General features: G+C 41.8%; 1 protein-coding gene across 1 annotated transcript in view; it reads right to left on the bottom strand.

Annotated features, from left to right (window-relative positions):
• Positions 1 to 485: 485 nt before the first annotated feature.
• PPP1R14C (protein phosphatase 1 regulatory inhibitor subunit 14C) overlaps positions 486 to 13,156 on the bottom strand; it is a 57,834-nt gene continuing 45,163 nt past the window's right edge. Inside the window, exons 2-4 of the mRNA XM_034419009.3 lie at positions 10,680 to 10,763; positions 10,145 to 10,177; positions 486 to 2,171 (exon numbers count right to left, since the gene is read on the bottom strand). Of these exons, the coding sequence (XP_034274900.2) occupies positions 2,097 to 2,171; positions 10,145 to 10,177; positions 10,680 to 10,763 (192 nt within the window). The 3' untranslated portion in view covers positions 486 to 2,096. The remainder of the gene's footprint in view (positions 2,172 to 10,144; positions 10,178 to 10,679; positions 10,764 to 13,156) is intronic.

The following is a 13,156-nucleotide window of genomic DNA, read 5'->3' as shown; positions in this document are numbered from 1 at the left end:
CTTTTAAATACCACTTAGCATTCTTCATTCTAAAGGATGCTGGGTGTCATTTTTCTCCAGTTATTTCTATTAACTGTGATTCCAGAAGCATTTCAGTAAAATTATAAGATTCAAACAAAATGCAGGGGTGAAATAAAACTTATTTTCACATTTACTTCAGAGACGTACATGGGACAGGAGTTGGCTCAAGTGAGGAGGAGAAAGGTTTTACGTATCTTTATGTAACTCACAATATTAAAACAAAGCACAATGTGCTTGGGAAACACACTCCTCTTCATGAAATTTTGCCATTGAGATAACTGTATCATTTAAAAATAATTCTGAAAACAGAGGAAAGCTGTTGAAGGGCATACATGTGTCAACTCTTTAGGAAACAGTGTGGATATAGTTTATGAAGTTGTTAGTTACCTACCCAAACGTAAAATAGCTTTTTCGCCTTCATGTTCCAGTTTTCTATCAATAGGTAACATATACACAACAGCATCTCAATTTGTTGCATTTATTTGAGTAAATATCTGGTAAATAAAGTCATTAATAAAACATTACAAAATTAAATACATTTAAAAAAGCTTGCCGGTATACATAAAGTCCACAAACATGTATTTCTTCTTTTTTAAAAAATAAAATTATGTTCAGAGCACCCTTGATATAAAATGCCAGACTAGCATCTACCAGCAGATGGTAGCTTGTGAAATATTACAGCAGTGTTTCTCAACCTTGGCAACTTTAAAATGTGTGGACTCCAACTCCCAGAATTCCTCAGCCAGCATGCTACCGTGTTTCCCCGAAAATAAGACCCTGTCTTATATTTTTTTAAACCCTGAAATAAGCGCTTGGCCTTATTGCCATGCGCTCAAAAGCCCGATTGGGCTTATTATCAGGGGATGTCTTATTTTGGGGGAAACAGGGCATTCGGTCGCTAAAGTTGAGAAACACTGCATTAGAACAAAGAATGTTTTCCTGAAGAGTTTGGGGAACAAGCTTTCACCTCTACAACCTAGATCACTTAGCCAACAACCAGCCAGCCAACCTACCAAATTGGATGTCAAAATAGGAAGCGATAGCTGGATATTCTTATTATAAGAAGGGGTGGGTTGACTTCAGAGGTGGGATTCACTTTCCTTCCCTACCGGTTCGCAAATGTGAGCGCACGCGCCACCTCTGTGCATGCGCACAGCCTTCTGCGCATGTGCAGTAGTCGCACATTATGTCCGGGTGGGTGGGCGGAGCCTCCCGCGGTCACCACTACCGGTTCGCGCGATCCGGAGGGAACCGGCTGAATCCCACCACTGGCTTGATTTCCATTTCCCCTCTCACCAAGATATCTATGGAGATAGTCTCTCTCCAGGACCTTTCCATAATGGTATTGACCTTTTTCTTGCTATCTTACCAGACTCTTTAGCAGTAGGTTGATCAATCCTAACAGATCATAAAATGAAGAGAGATTATATCTGGCTGAGCTTCAAAGTTGGTTATAGTACCTTAAAAAAATCAAGCCCTTGGACCCCAGTTTGCTTATGTGTTGCTTTGTGAATTGAGGCATTTGTTGCAATGCTTTAACAGTGGCAGCATCCCCACTGAACAAACTGCATCCCTCCCCTTCCCCCACCCCCTTGCCCGCAACACCACATTGGTTATAACTTCGGTTTATATTGTTACTTAGAGCACATTTCGTTTCCACCGATGTGAATCAATAGTAACACTCACTTGATAATTTATGTACACAAGCACAAGAACCTTAACATCCATGAGTCTGGTGTACAACTTAATGATCAAACTGGTTGTAAAGGAACAGCGTTTCCCTAGTAGTTTTACATCAGGCAGAATTACTGCCTAGGAAAGTCCCTCTAAAGTGGATGTTTTCCCATCTATCTTGATCATCCGCAGGTAGTAAAAGCAGCATCCGTAACGTTGCTATTTGTGATAAAATAAAATCACACTTGAAAAAACTGCCTTAAACAGAAGGGGTTGGATTCTTTAAAATGTCAGAATTCAACCAAAAAAGAGAAAATTGCTCATAACGACCAAACTAGCAGGTGTCTTGTTTAATAGTTCCAGTTTATTGATCACTTCTCTCAAGAGGGCTCCATGTTCACTTATATACTCTTCTTTTGAGGAGGGCTCAGTTTCCTCATCCCTCTTATCCGAGTTAGAAGTTCTTTGATAAAATCCTAAAAAAAAAAAAGAGGGGGGGGTGAAATCACTGATTAACAATAAGTATCTTCAAGATGCAAGTATCTTCCACCCTCCACTGTTCTTACATATCAAATACAGGAAGTCCTTGACTTACGACCACAATTGAGCCCCCGCATTTTTGTTGCTAAGTGAGACATTTGTTAAGTGAATTCTGTCCCATTTTACGACTTTTCTTGTCTCAGTTGTTAGGTGAATCACTTCAGCTGTTAAGTTACTAACACGGTTGTTAAGCGAATCTGGTTTCCCTATTGACTTTGCTTGTCAGAAGGTTACCAAAGCGGACTGCCTGACCCCGCAACCGTCATAAATATGAGTCAGTTGCCAAGTGTCTGAATTTTGATCATGTGACAATGGGGATGCTGCCACGGTCACGAGTATGAAAAACAATCATCGGTCATTTTTTTCAATGCTATGGTAGTGCAGTGGTTAGAATGCAATAATGCAGGCTACTTCTGCTGCCTGCCAGCTGCCTGCAGTTCGATTCTTATCGGCTCAAGGTTGACTCAGCCTTCCATCTTTCCGAGGTGAGTAAAATGAGGACCCAGATTGTTGGGGGCAATATGCTGACTCTGTAAACCTTTTAGAGAGGGCTATAAAGCACTGTGAAGTGGTATATAAGTCTAAGTGCTATTGCTAGTATAACTTTGAATGGTCACTAAATGAACTGTTGTAAATCCATGACTAGCTGCATCAGCCATTCAATTCTCTTCAAAACCCCTACATCAAGATACATCCAATAAAATCATCACTTTTGAATTCTAGACAACTAAAGCCATTGCTAGGTTTCTATGACAGAGGAAGCCCATATAAAGTGTGAGGCTCTAAAGATATTAAATTTTTTTTACCATTCCAATCCACTTGCTTCGTTCAGTTGCAGCAGGTGATTGCTACCATCATAGCAAAGGGCAATATTTTTCTCATGTAATTTTCAGACCACTTGCCTTATCAGTTTAATCCCCATTCAGCATATCCTCCCCATTCTCACTAAAACAGAGGTGTCAAACTCGATTTTACTGAGGGCCGCATCAGGGTGTGTTTGACCTTGGGGGGGGGGCACGGCCAGGGCGGATATGGCCAGCATGGGTCTGGCCAGCTCAACATCACCCGTGTTGTGGTGCCTGTGGTGGCCCAGGTTTTCGGCTGCAATGGCTTCCTGCTGCCCTCTGCCAGCAAAAACAGAGCTCAAGAGGTGGGATGTACAGGGGGAGAGGGAGGATGATATAGTCATCTTCTTGAAGTCTTTTAAAGTGTTATTTTCCTGTGCTTTATGTTCCATGTGACACCTAAGTAAAGGACCAAACACGTGACTTATCTAAGGTTAACTGATCTTTATTCTGTACCTGCTTCTGTATTTGACAACTTGATTAATGTCAAAACAGTATGTTTTTATGCATAAACCTGGACTGCAACTCAGAGTCACTTTCTGTGAGAGGGGCAGCCATATAATTTGCCTCTAAGGATTTCTTTGACTGTCTTTGGCTTATGAATTGGCTTTCAAATCCCTCAATAACAATACAGTGGTCTGCATAAAGCAGGGGTCCTCAAACTATGGCCCACGGGCCGGGTACAGCCCGCTGACACAATATATCCGGCCCGTACAGTGATGGGATTCAGCCCCACCTCCTGCCCTGCTCCCTTGCCCCACCACTCCCACCCACTCCTCGCATGGCTGGCTTTTCGGCCGAAGCGGCTGTAGGAAAAAAAATGCCTTTAAAAGCCTCTGGCAATCCCAGCTGAGTTGCCTGATCGTAAGAGGCTTCTAAAAGCATTTTTTTCTGTAACCTCTTAAGGTTGTAGAAAAAATGCTTTTAAAAGTTAAAAAAAAAAAAGTTGGCCATGCCCACCCATCATGACCCGATGGTGCAGTAGGTGCGCTGCTGCCACCATCGCCCGGACGGGAGAGGAGAAAGAGAGATGAAGGAGAGAAAGGGGGGGGGGAGAAAGAGAGATGGAGAGAAAGAGAGATGAAGGAGAGAAAGGGGGGGGGGAGAAAGAGAGATGGAGAGAAAGAGAGATGAAGGAGAGAAAGAGAGGGGGAGAGAAAGAAAGAGATGAAAGAGATGAAAGAGACACACAGAGATACCTGTTTAAAAGAAAATACTGGGAGCCACAAAACCTGGGTGGGAGTAAGTGATTTGGAGTTGGCAATGCCCACCCAGGTTTAAGGTTGTATTTAAGTGTTTACATGTGTTTAAGGTTGAGTGTTTAAAGTTGCAGACCCCCGACCTACCCCATCCAATCGCTTCACCCTGCAGCCAGCCCTGTAGGCCTGCACCCTCCTCCCACCTGGGCAGCAGCGGCCTACCTACCCCGGTTGTATCACCTTGCCCTACAGCCGGCCCAAATGCCTGCTTTGGACTGCCTCCGACCGCTCCAGTAGGTCATTTTTATTTAATTAATTTAATTAAGTGCTGCAATTGACGTAAAATGATGACCACTCAAAAGTGCGACAACCTGTCAGAAATCACTTTTTTTAGCCCTCTGGGTAGTCCCTATGTGCATATGGGCTACTCAGAGGGCTGAAAAAGTTATTTTTGACCGGTCCTCGCACTTTTGACCAGTCCTTGCACTTACGACTGTCCTCACATTTTACATTTTGCACCCTATCTTTTCACCGTGGTGAAGAAAAGTAGTTGTGAAATGAGTGACACGGTTGTTAAGAATGATGCAATGGGCATAAATGTGAGGATGGTCATAAGTGTGAGGACCGGTCAAAAGTGCAAGGACCAGTCAGAAATGACTTTTTTCAGCCCTCTGAGTAGTCCCTATGCACATAGCCACGCCCACCCGGTCACATGACCAGCTAGCCACACCCACCCTGTCACATGACCAGCTAGCCACGCCCACCGGTCACATGACCACCAAGTCACACTCCCCCAACTAAGCCACGCCCACAGAACTGGTTGTTAAAATAATTGAATCCCACCACTGAATGGAATGGAGCAAGGTTTCTCTTCCCCACCCCCATTTGCTCTTGTAAGAGCTGTCTCTTTCCTGACAGAGAGATGGGAGGGGGAGAGCGAATGGAATGGAATGGAATGGGATTTAGCAGGGTTTGTCTTCCCCATCCCCATTTGCTCTTCTAGGAGAGAGGGAGGGAGAGGGAGAGGGAGAGAGAGAGATGGATGAATGTCGATTGTAACCTCCTTGGGGCTGAGAAGAATTGCTGCAAAACTGAGCTTTCTGAAGTGGACCACTAGACTCGTAAACAACTTAAAAAATGATCTAGTAAAAAGAAAAGTCAACAAAAGCAAATAAAACACTCCCAGGAGGAAAACAAATTAAAGTTTCATTTGTGTGTATTATTTAATGGACTACTAATTTGGCAAAATGGACTGCTAAATTGGCCACGCCCACCCACCCAGCCACATGACCACCAAGCCACGCCCACCCAGTCACATGGCCACCTAGCCACACCTACCCAGTCACAAGGCCACCAAGCCATGCCCACCCAGTCACATGGGGGCCCCTACCACACCCACCTAGCTAGTCCGGCCCCCCAAAAGTCTGAGGGACCCTGAAGTGGCCCCCTGTTCAAAAAGTTTGATGACCCCTGGCATAAAGGAAAGGGCCTAGAGCAGGGGTGTTAAACTCAATTTCATTGAGGGCCACATCAGGTTTGTGTTTGATCTCAGGGCCCGGGATGGGCATGGCCAGCTTGACATCACTTGTGTCAGGGGGCGCCTGTGGTGACCTGAGTGCCCTGCTATGAAAATGGACTCCCAAGCTCCGTTTTCAGCTGGGACGGCTTCCTGTAACCCTCTGCCAGGAAAACGGAGTTTGACACCCCTGGTCTAGAGAATATTCTCCAGTCCTAGGGAACATGCAGGAATGGTTGGAGTGACATTCTTGTTTAGAAGAGTGGAGTTCATGACAATCCTCCTTTTTTACCCCTTTAAAGTTACATTGTCTCAAAGGTGCTTTTTCCCCAAAAGGCAACCGGACTTATGCTATTCATCAGTTTAACTGATGAAGCTTCTTGAATGAGATGCGAAACGTCTTCTTCTTCTTCCTCAAAAAACAGTCCACTTGTCTTTTGGGGAAGGAAAAAAAAAAGCACCTTTGAGACAATTATGACCTGAATGACTGGGAATCTCCATAGACATTAAGGCTGCTTTGTTTCTATCACATACTGTATATAGAGAGGTATATATGTTGAGATAAAATCAATTATTTCCTTCCGGTAGCTTCTGAAGAATCACCAAGGTCATTTAATCTACTGTAATTATGTCTAACTTTGCTAACTGAGGGCCAAGCTTAATTTTAGAGAGGAAAGGAAAAAATTTGAGCAACTTGGTAATTTTTGAAGAAACATGAAATTTTGAAGAAATGTGAACGTACTTCCTGTTTCTAGCCAACTAGGCACTGTGGTAATGTATTTTAAAACATGTGCATTGATTCCCATAATAAAGAACTGATTTCCCCAATCCTAGGTTTCATCTGAATAAATTAGAAGGCACTATCAAACATTTTCTGCTCAAATATTAATGGCACTTTCCTTAAAACGCCATCACTGAAATTTCACACTGAGCATAACTCTATTTTTGGTTGCTATCTGGAAAATGGAACTAAGTATTTATTAATAGCATCATTAGTTATAATAGCCAAACATTTCCTAGAGGCTTCTGATGCCAGGAGCTTCTCTTTCCAGGCAATAGAGCTATTTTAAGTGCCAATGGATCGAGACTTTGAAGTGCCCAATAAAAGGTACAGTTGTACATACTTTTTTAGAGCAAAACACCAATTGTTGAAACATTGTCTTTTTTGGTCTGCTACTGGACTTTTATTTTACCTTTTCCTTATATGGAAAATGCCTGAATGCTGTGTACAACTGGCTTGCAAAGAATATCTTTCTCAAGACTAATGTTACGGGGACAGAAACTATTTTTAATTGTTGGCACCCACCAAGTTTACTCTTGAGATAAGGCATCCTTACATTCCCACCCCACCCCACCCAATTGCAGTGTTCACTTCTTGTAGAACATAAATCCAATGCATGTGAACAACAGAGATAAAGAGAGAATATCTTGCATGTTAAAAAGCTGGAGAATTAATGAAAGCCATGGAAAAACAACCCAACAGCAGCGTGTTTGTTTAGCAAGGGGTAAAGCTGGTGTGTAAATAGCCATGAAAGACATCCAAATACTTTGCACTGATGCTATAAGCAGCTGTACAACACATTTAAATCACTAATCTTAGAGAGTTGTCTCATGTAGTGTATCAGAGCTTTGATCTACTCTTATTGCCTACCTTAGCATTCACCATATACACAGCACCAGGTGGGGAAGATTGCGGGTAGCAGAGAGCTGTGGTGGTGCAGTGGTTAGAATGTAGTACTGCAGGCTAACTCTGCATTCCACTGCCAGCAGTTCGGTCCTGACCAGCTCAAGGTTGACTCAGCCTTCCATCCTTCCAAGGTCGGTAAAATGAGGACCCAGATTGTTGGGGCCAATATGTCAACTCTGTAAGCCGTTCAGAGAGTGCTATAAAGCAGTGGTGAAATGTAAAATTTGTTACTACCGGTTCTGTGGGCGTGGCTTGGGGGGGGTAATATGATTGAGTGGGCGTGGCCAACTTTTTTTTTTTTTTTTACTTTTAAAACCATTTTTTCTACAACCTCTTTGGCTGAAGAGGCTGTAAAAAAATGCTTTTAAAGCCTCTGACGATCCCAGCTGAGCTGCATGATCATCAGAGGCATTTTTTTTACTTTTAAAAGCATTTTTTCGGCCAAAGACGTTGTAGAAAAAATGCTTTTAAAAATTAAAAAAAAGCCTCTGATGATTGCACGGCCCAGCTGGGCAGTGGAGGGGAAGGGATTTTTGCTACCGGTTCTCCGAACCACCCGCCTCCATCGCTACCGGATCGCGTGATCCGGTCCGAACTGGGAGCATTTCACCCCTGCTATAAAGGATTATGGAGCGGTATAAAATCCAGTCTATTGCTCTTGCTATTGTAACATTTCACTAAGGATTTAAACATAAGCTTGTAGGCCAAATCATTTCCAAATGCAGAATGTATCAGATTTCTTCAGAATATCGGTGTTGTTACATAAGCTGCCCAAAAGCTGAACTATGGACTATTATTATGGAAGGAGTTTTGCCTCAAGATTAACAGGCAAAGATATTCAAAATACGCTACCACAACTAAGACTATTGCTATTGTGCTTCTACTGACAAAAATTACTGCCTATAAACCCTCAGCAGATTTAGCTCTTAGGAACTTTGTGGGAGGGGGTGACATATTCTGCCACATGGGTTTACAGGACATAAGCAGTTGTTTACATCAATGCAACTTTCCTGTAAGTTTTTTCTTCTCTGAATTCAGAAACCAAAACTGACAATTCATAATATGAGAACATCAGGCTTGTTGCCAGGAGCACAAACACAGTGGTATATATCTTTTTAAAAATAGCAAGTTTGTTTGTTTGTTTGTTTGTTTGTTTGATGTATTTGGCCATGCATCCCTCAAATGCAGCTAACACCTAAAAAGAATTTAAATTTTTTTTTGAGTAAATTACAGCATAGATGCTAAAAACACAATTGGATTACCTCTAATAATTTGACTGTATTTTCCAGATGGTAATATAGAAATAAAGCCTTGGGGCAGTTCTGTGCATTATATTCCTGTAGTTGGAAGAAGCTTTCTAAACTTTGTTTCTGACAGAACAGAATAACAATCTATTGAATCAGATATTAAATTTCTTCCACCAAATCTTTCCAATATCTAGAAGAAGACATGGATTCATACCATGATTATGGTATTTTAAAAGGATTACTTACTATTTTCATCTAAGGGCATGCTATTTTTTTTCCCGAGAACTGAAAAATAAAGCATGGTCCAATAACATTTTCTAAGTGGGGAGGACCAGACTAAACAGGGAGGGAGAGAAGGAGGCAGAGAGATGTAGCTTATTTCTATCTCTATATCAGCAGATATCAAGTGTTTCAAGGTCATCCCTATTGTTCACATACAGCTGCTATAGTCACGCACACTTCAATTATCACTCACAACAAGGTTAAAAATCTGAAACAACTACTGTGTAAAAGCATTCTTGCAGAGAATTAAGAATGGGACCAGACATAAGATAGATACTTATATTTTTAACATACAATAATTCAGCAATGCAAGATCCAGTTTTATAAAATTAAAAAATAATTTTCAAGGTCAAATGATCTAATAAACTCTAGGAGTAGCCAACATAGGTGAATTGATTGCATTCTTTGTGGCAGCCATTGACAGTTCTTTTTTTAATGGCAGGAAAATACTGTATAAAATCTCTAAAGGTTGTATGAACTTGCATTTAAATATATGTGTGTGTTTTTTCCTTCAAGATGATGAAGTACTTTTCCAATCCAAAGAATTAAAATAAATGAAGTTTATAAGCACTACCAAACAATACTATATCTGACTTTAACTCTAGAACCGTGATGGCGAACCGGTGGCACGCAGTGCCCTTTCTGATGGCACGCGAGCCGTCGCCCCAGTTCAGCTCCGCCGTGCATGTGCACGTGCCTCCTACTAGCCAGCTGGTCTTTGGGTCTCTGCTGCACATGCATGGGGGTAGGGTGCGTGCGTGGGGGTGGGGTGCAGGCGGGGGGGACATGCACATATGTGCGGGGGCGGGGCACATGCGGGGCCCCATATGTGCATGCACAGGCGGCGGGGCGCATGCAGGGGTGCATGTGCATGCACACGGGAAGGGCCGCATGCGCATTGTATTTGGGGGGTTCAGGCACGCGCTTTGGGCACTCGGTCCGAAAAAGGATAGCTGTCACTACTCTACAAGTCTGTGTGAGTTGCATTTTTAAAATTTTAATTACATATAATAAACACTGAAAGTAATTATTTGATTATCTGTGTTGATCAGGATAGTTGGCATATATAACTGCTGCCTATACAGAAGACCATAGTAAGTTTTTACATGTAAAATAATATAAAATTTGTTTACCTCTGTAGGTTTGTAGCAATCTACAAGCGCTTCCTAGAAGTACAATAATAAAAGCATCAGTTATCTTTCATTCCTCTTTCACCTATATAAGAACTGGTTACTTCTGGATAGCTCACACATCTTTTCTAAAGGAAGCATATGCAAAACAGGCTTCTCTCATGGGTGTGAAAATCAATCATCAATCAAAAACTTAATACTTTGACCCATAACATTTTCCCTTGTCACTCATTGTTATAGCAGAAGTATGATAAGGGAAGCACTCCCCGTGTTAATATGTACTATTTTCCTGACCAATAGAAAATGCCAGACAGACAGTGACACATTCTTGGAAACCCATACAGGTATGCCATCAAATCACGGGAATGCTAATCCTCATACCACAATTCATAGCTGTTACAGACTTAAATTTACCCTTTTTTATTGTGCTTTATTAATCTGCTCTCCAAACATTAAAAACATGTCCTAGAAGACAGATAGCCTGAATTAAAGTGGGATTCAGTGCCATTCTCCCAAATCTCTTAAAAATTAAACTAACTTGTAATTTGAGGGCTCTCTCCTCTTCATTAGCAGCATCCAGAAGATCATCAATATCAATTTCTACATCTGGCATCTCTTCTTCCTAGAAAACAAGAAAGCTGGGTGAGAAATTCAACTGCGTTTCAGCTATATTTTTCACTTCCTTTTTAGTCAGCTCCAAAAAATTGAATGGCAGTTCATTCATTCTCTCTAATAATGTACTCACACACACATACACACACCTTTTAAGCCACTCTCCTGACATTTGGCACCGGGCCAGGTTAGACTTGTAGCCAGCTGGCGACTCCTATGCATATAAAAGAGAAGCAGGTGCCTAGCCCAGCGGTTTTTTAAAAAAAAAAACCAGTAACATGAGCTCTCTGGGCAGAAACCTGGGACATGCCATTTATCCTCTATTACTCCCATGCCAATTAGGCCAAGAGCTGGAAAATTGCACTTGAGCTTTGTAAAGTAGATGTCACGCATTCAGACTTGCATTGTTGGAATCTCTCTTTTGTTTATCCAGAGGAAACCAAGAGCAGTTTGTCAGCCTTCCAAGTAAACCAGAAAGGAAACAAGACTAGATAAGCTAATTCTACTTTATTGCAAGGCTACATTAACAGAATCTTGTAAATCTGAAGGTACAACTTTCCCTGCCACTTTTAAATGGGTGATCAATTGGGGACAGTTCTGCCTAAGGTTTTCTCTCTCTCTCTCTCTCTCTCTCTCTCTCTCTCTCTCTCTCTCTTTCTCTCTCTTTCTAGCTATTTAGTCCTTGGGGGCTTCTCCCTTTCTTGTCCGATTGTTTCTTAGGCAGCATCTCTTCCCCTGGTTCCTCAAGGTTATTCACACAATCCATTACACCATTCTAAGTCTCCTGAAAGCTACATCACTACTTGCAAATGTGTACATGGGAAGAAGAGCAGACAAAAAGAAAGGCAACCTACTTAGGAGAACAAACTGCCTCTCTCTCCCCTCCCCAAGATGATGATGTCAGCTTCAGGAAAAATAAGTTACTTCCTATAATTGTATTCAGTATAATCAAGGGGGAACGAGATCTTGTGTGAAATTAAGCTGCTCTTAAAATAGAATCATACAGAAAGTGTAGTCCAAGCACATTGCTGAAACAGATTCTATGATTCCATTATAGAAGTGGATGAGTGAGAAAAGTAATAATAGTTAACTCTTTGGTGCGCACATTGTCAAAACAAGGCCAAGAAAGCCAAACAAAACCTAGTTCCATTAAAGCAATAAAAATAAATAAATATTTTTCTGGTTACCAACAATCGTGGGAGCCAATTCTTAGATTAATGTGATTTCTCCATGAATCTTCTAAGTTAATTTTTTTTTAACAAAGCTCTTTTTCACATTATTCTACTTTTAAGAACTAAGTACAGAGAATTACTTCCATTAAATTGTGGATTCTAAGTCCAAGCATCTCAGAAATTTGTTAGAAATATTTGCACTATTCTTTTTCTGAAGCTGATATGCCCAGGGACCAACTTCAAACACATGCCAATTCAATTTATAGCACATGAACAATTTAGAGAAAACATGTGGTAAAGTTCATCAGAATAGCTTAGAAGTAGACAAAAAATAAGTAAATAAAGAGGATGCTTAAATTTTACAACACGCAAGGTTATATAACAGCAACACCAATTTAATAGCAGGAAGGTCACTATAAGTTGCTGTAGACCAGGGGTGTCAAACTCACGGCGTCACGGTGGTATCACGTGACGTGTCAAGACTTTTTCCCCCTTCGCTAAACCAAGTAGGTGCAGGGCCAGCACGTGACGCAGTAGAGGTATCAAACTCAATTTCATTGAGGGCCACATCAGCGTTATATTTGACCTCGGGGGGCCGGGGTGGGCATGGCCAGGTGGGCATGGTCAGCTCAACGTCACTCATGTTGGGGGGGCCTGTGGCGGCCAGAGCACTCTGCCAGAGAAAATGGGCTCCCGACCTCTGTTTTCAGCTGCCACAGCCTCCTGCAACCCTCTGTCAGCGAAAATGGAACTTGGGAGGGCCGCATGAGGCCCTCCCGAGCTCTGTTTTTGCTGGCAGAAGCACTGCGGGCTGGTCCTTTGCTGTTTCCAGGGTGGCCCCGTAGGCCAGATCTAAGTACACCATGGGCTGGATCCGGCCCCCGGGCCTTGAGTTTGACACTCCTGCTGTACAGCATATCAGCCTGATAATGCAAGTATGCCTTAGGTTAAATTACATTGGATAGTTTATTGCTTTTACTGAGATGTTACTCTTTTCTGACAGTAAAATGGTCTAAGAAATCTAGAGGTGGGTGTGACTATATATGGAAAATATTCTTAAAAGATTTATCAAAATACATCTTTTATAAATAACATTATTAGTCTTTAGTTGCTTTCTCATCCTGTCCTACATTTTGGGTTTCAATTTCTGTTTTCCATAAAGCAACCAGAGATGTTTTCCTGTGACCACTCAGAAAACCCACTGACAATTTACAATCATTTCATAGAATAG

This window comes from Pantherophis guttatus, chromosome 1 (assembly GCF_059756535.1).
Source record: "Pantherophis guttatus breed Tessera chromosome 1, ASM5975653v1, whole genome shotgun sequence".
Classification (NCBI taxonomy): domain Eukaryota; kingdom Metazoa; phylum Chordata; class Lepidosauria; order Squamata; family Colubridae; genus Pantherophis; species Pantherophis guttatus.
This window is presented reverse-complemented; position numbering and strand designations above follow the sequence as displayed.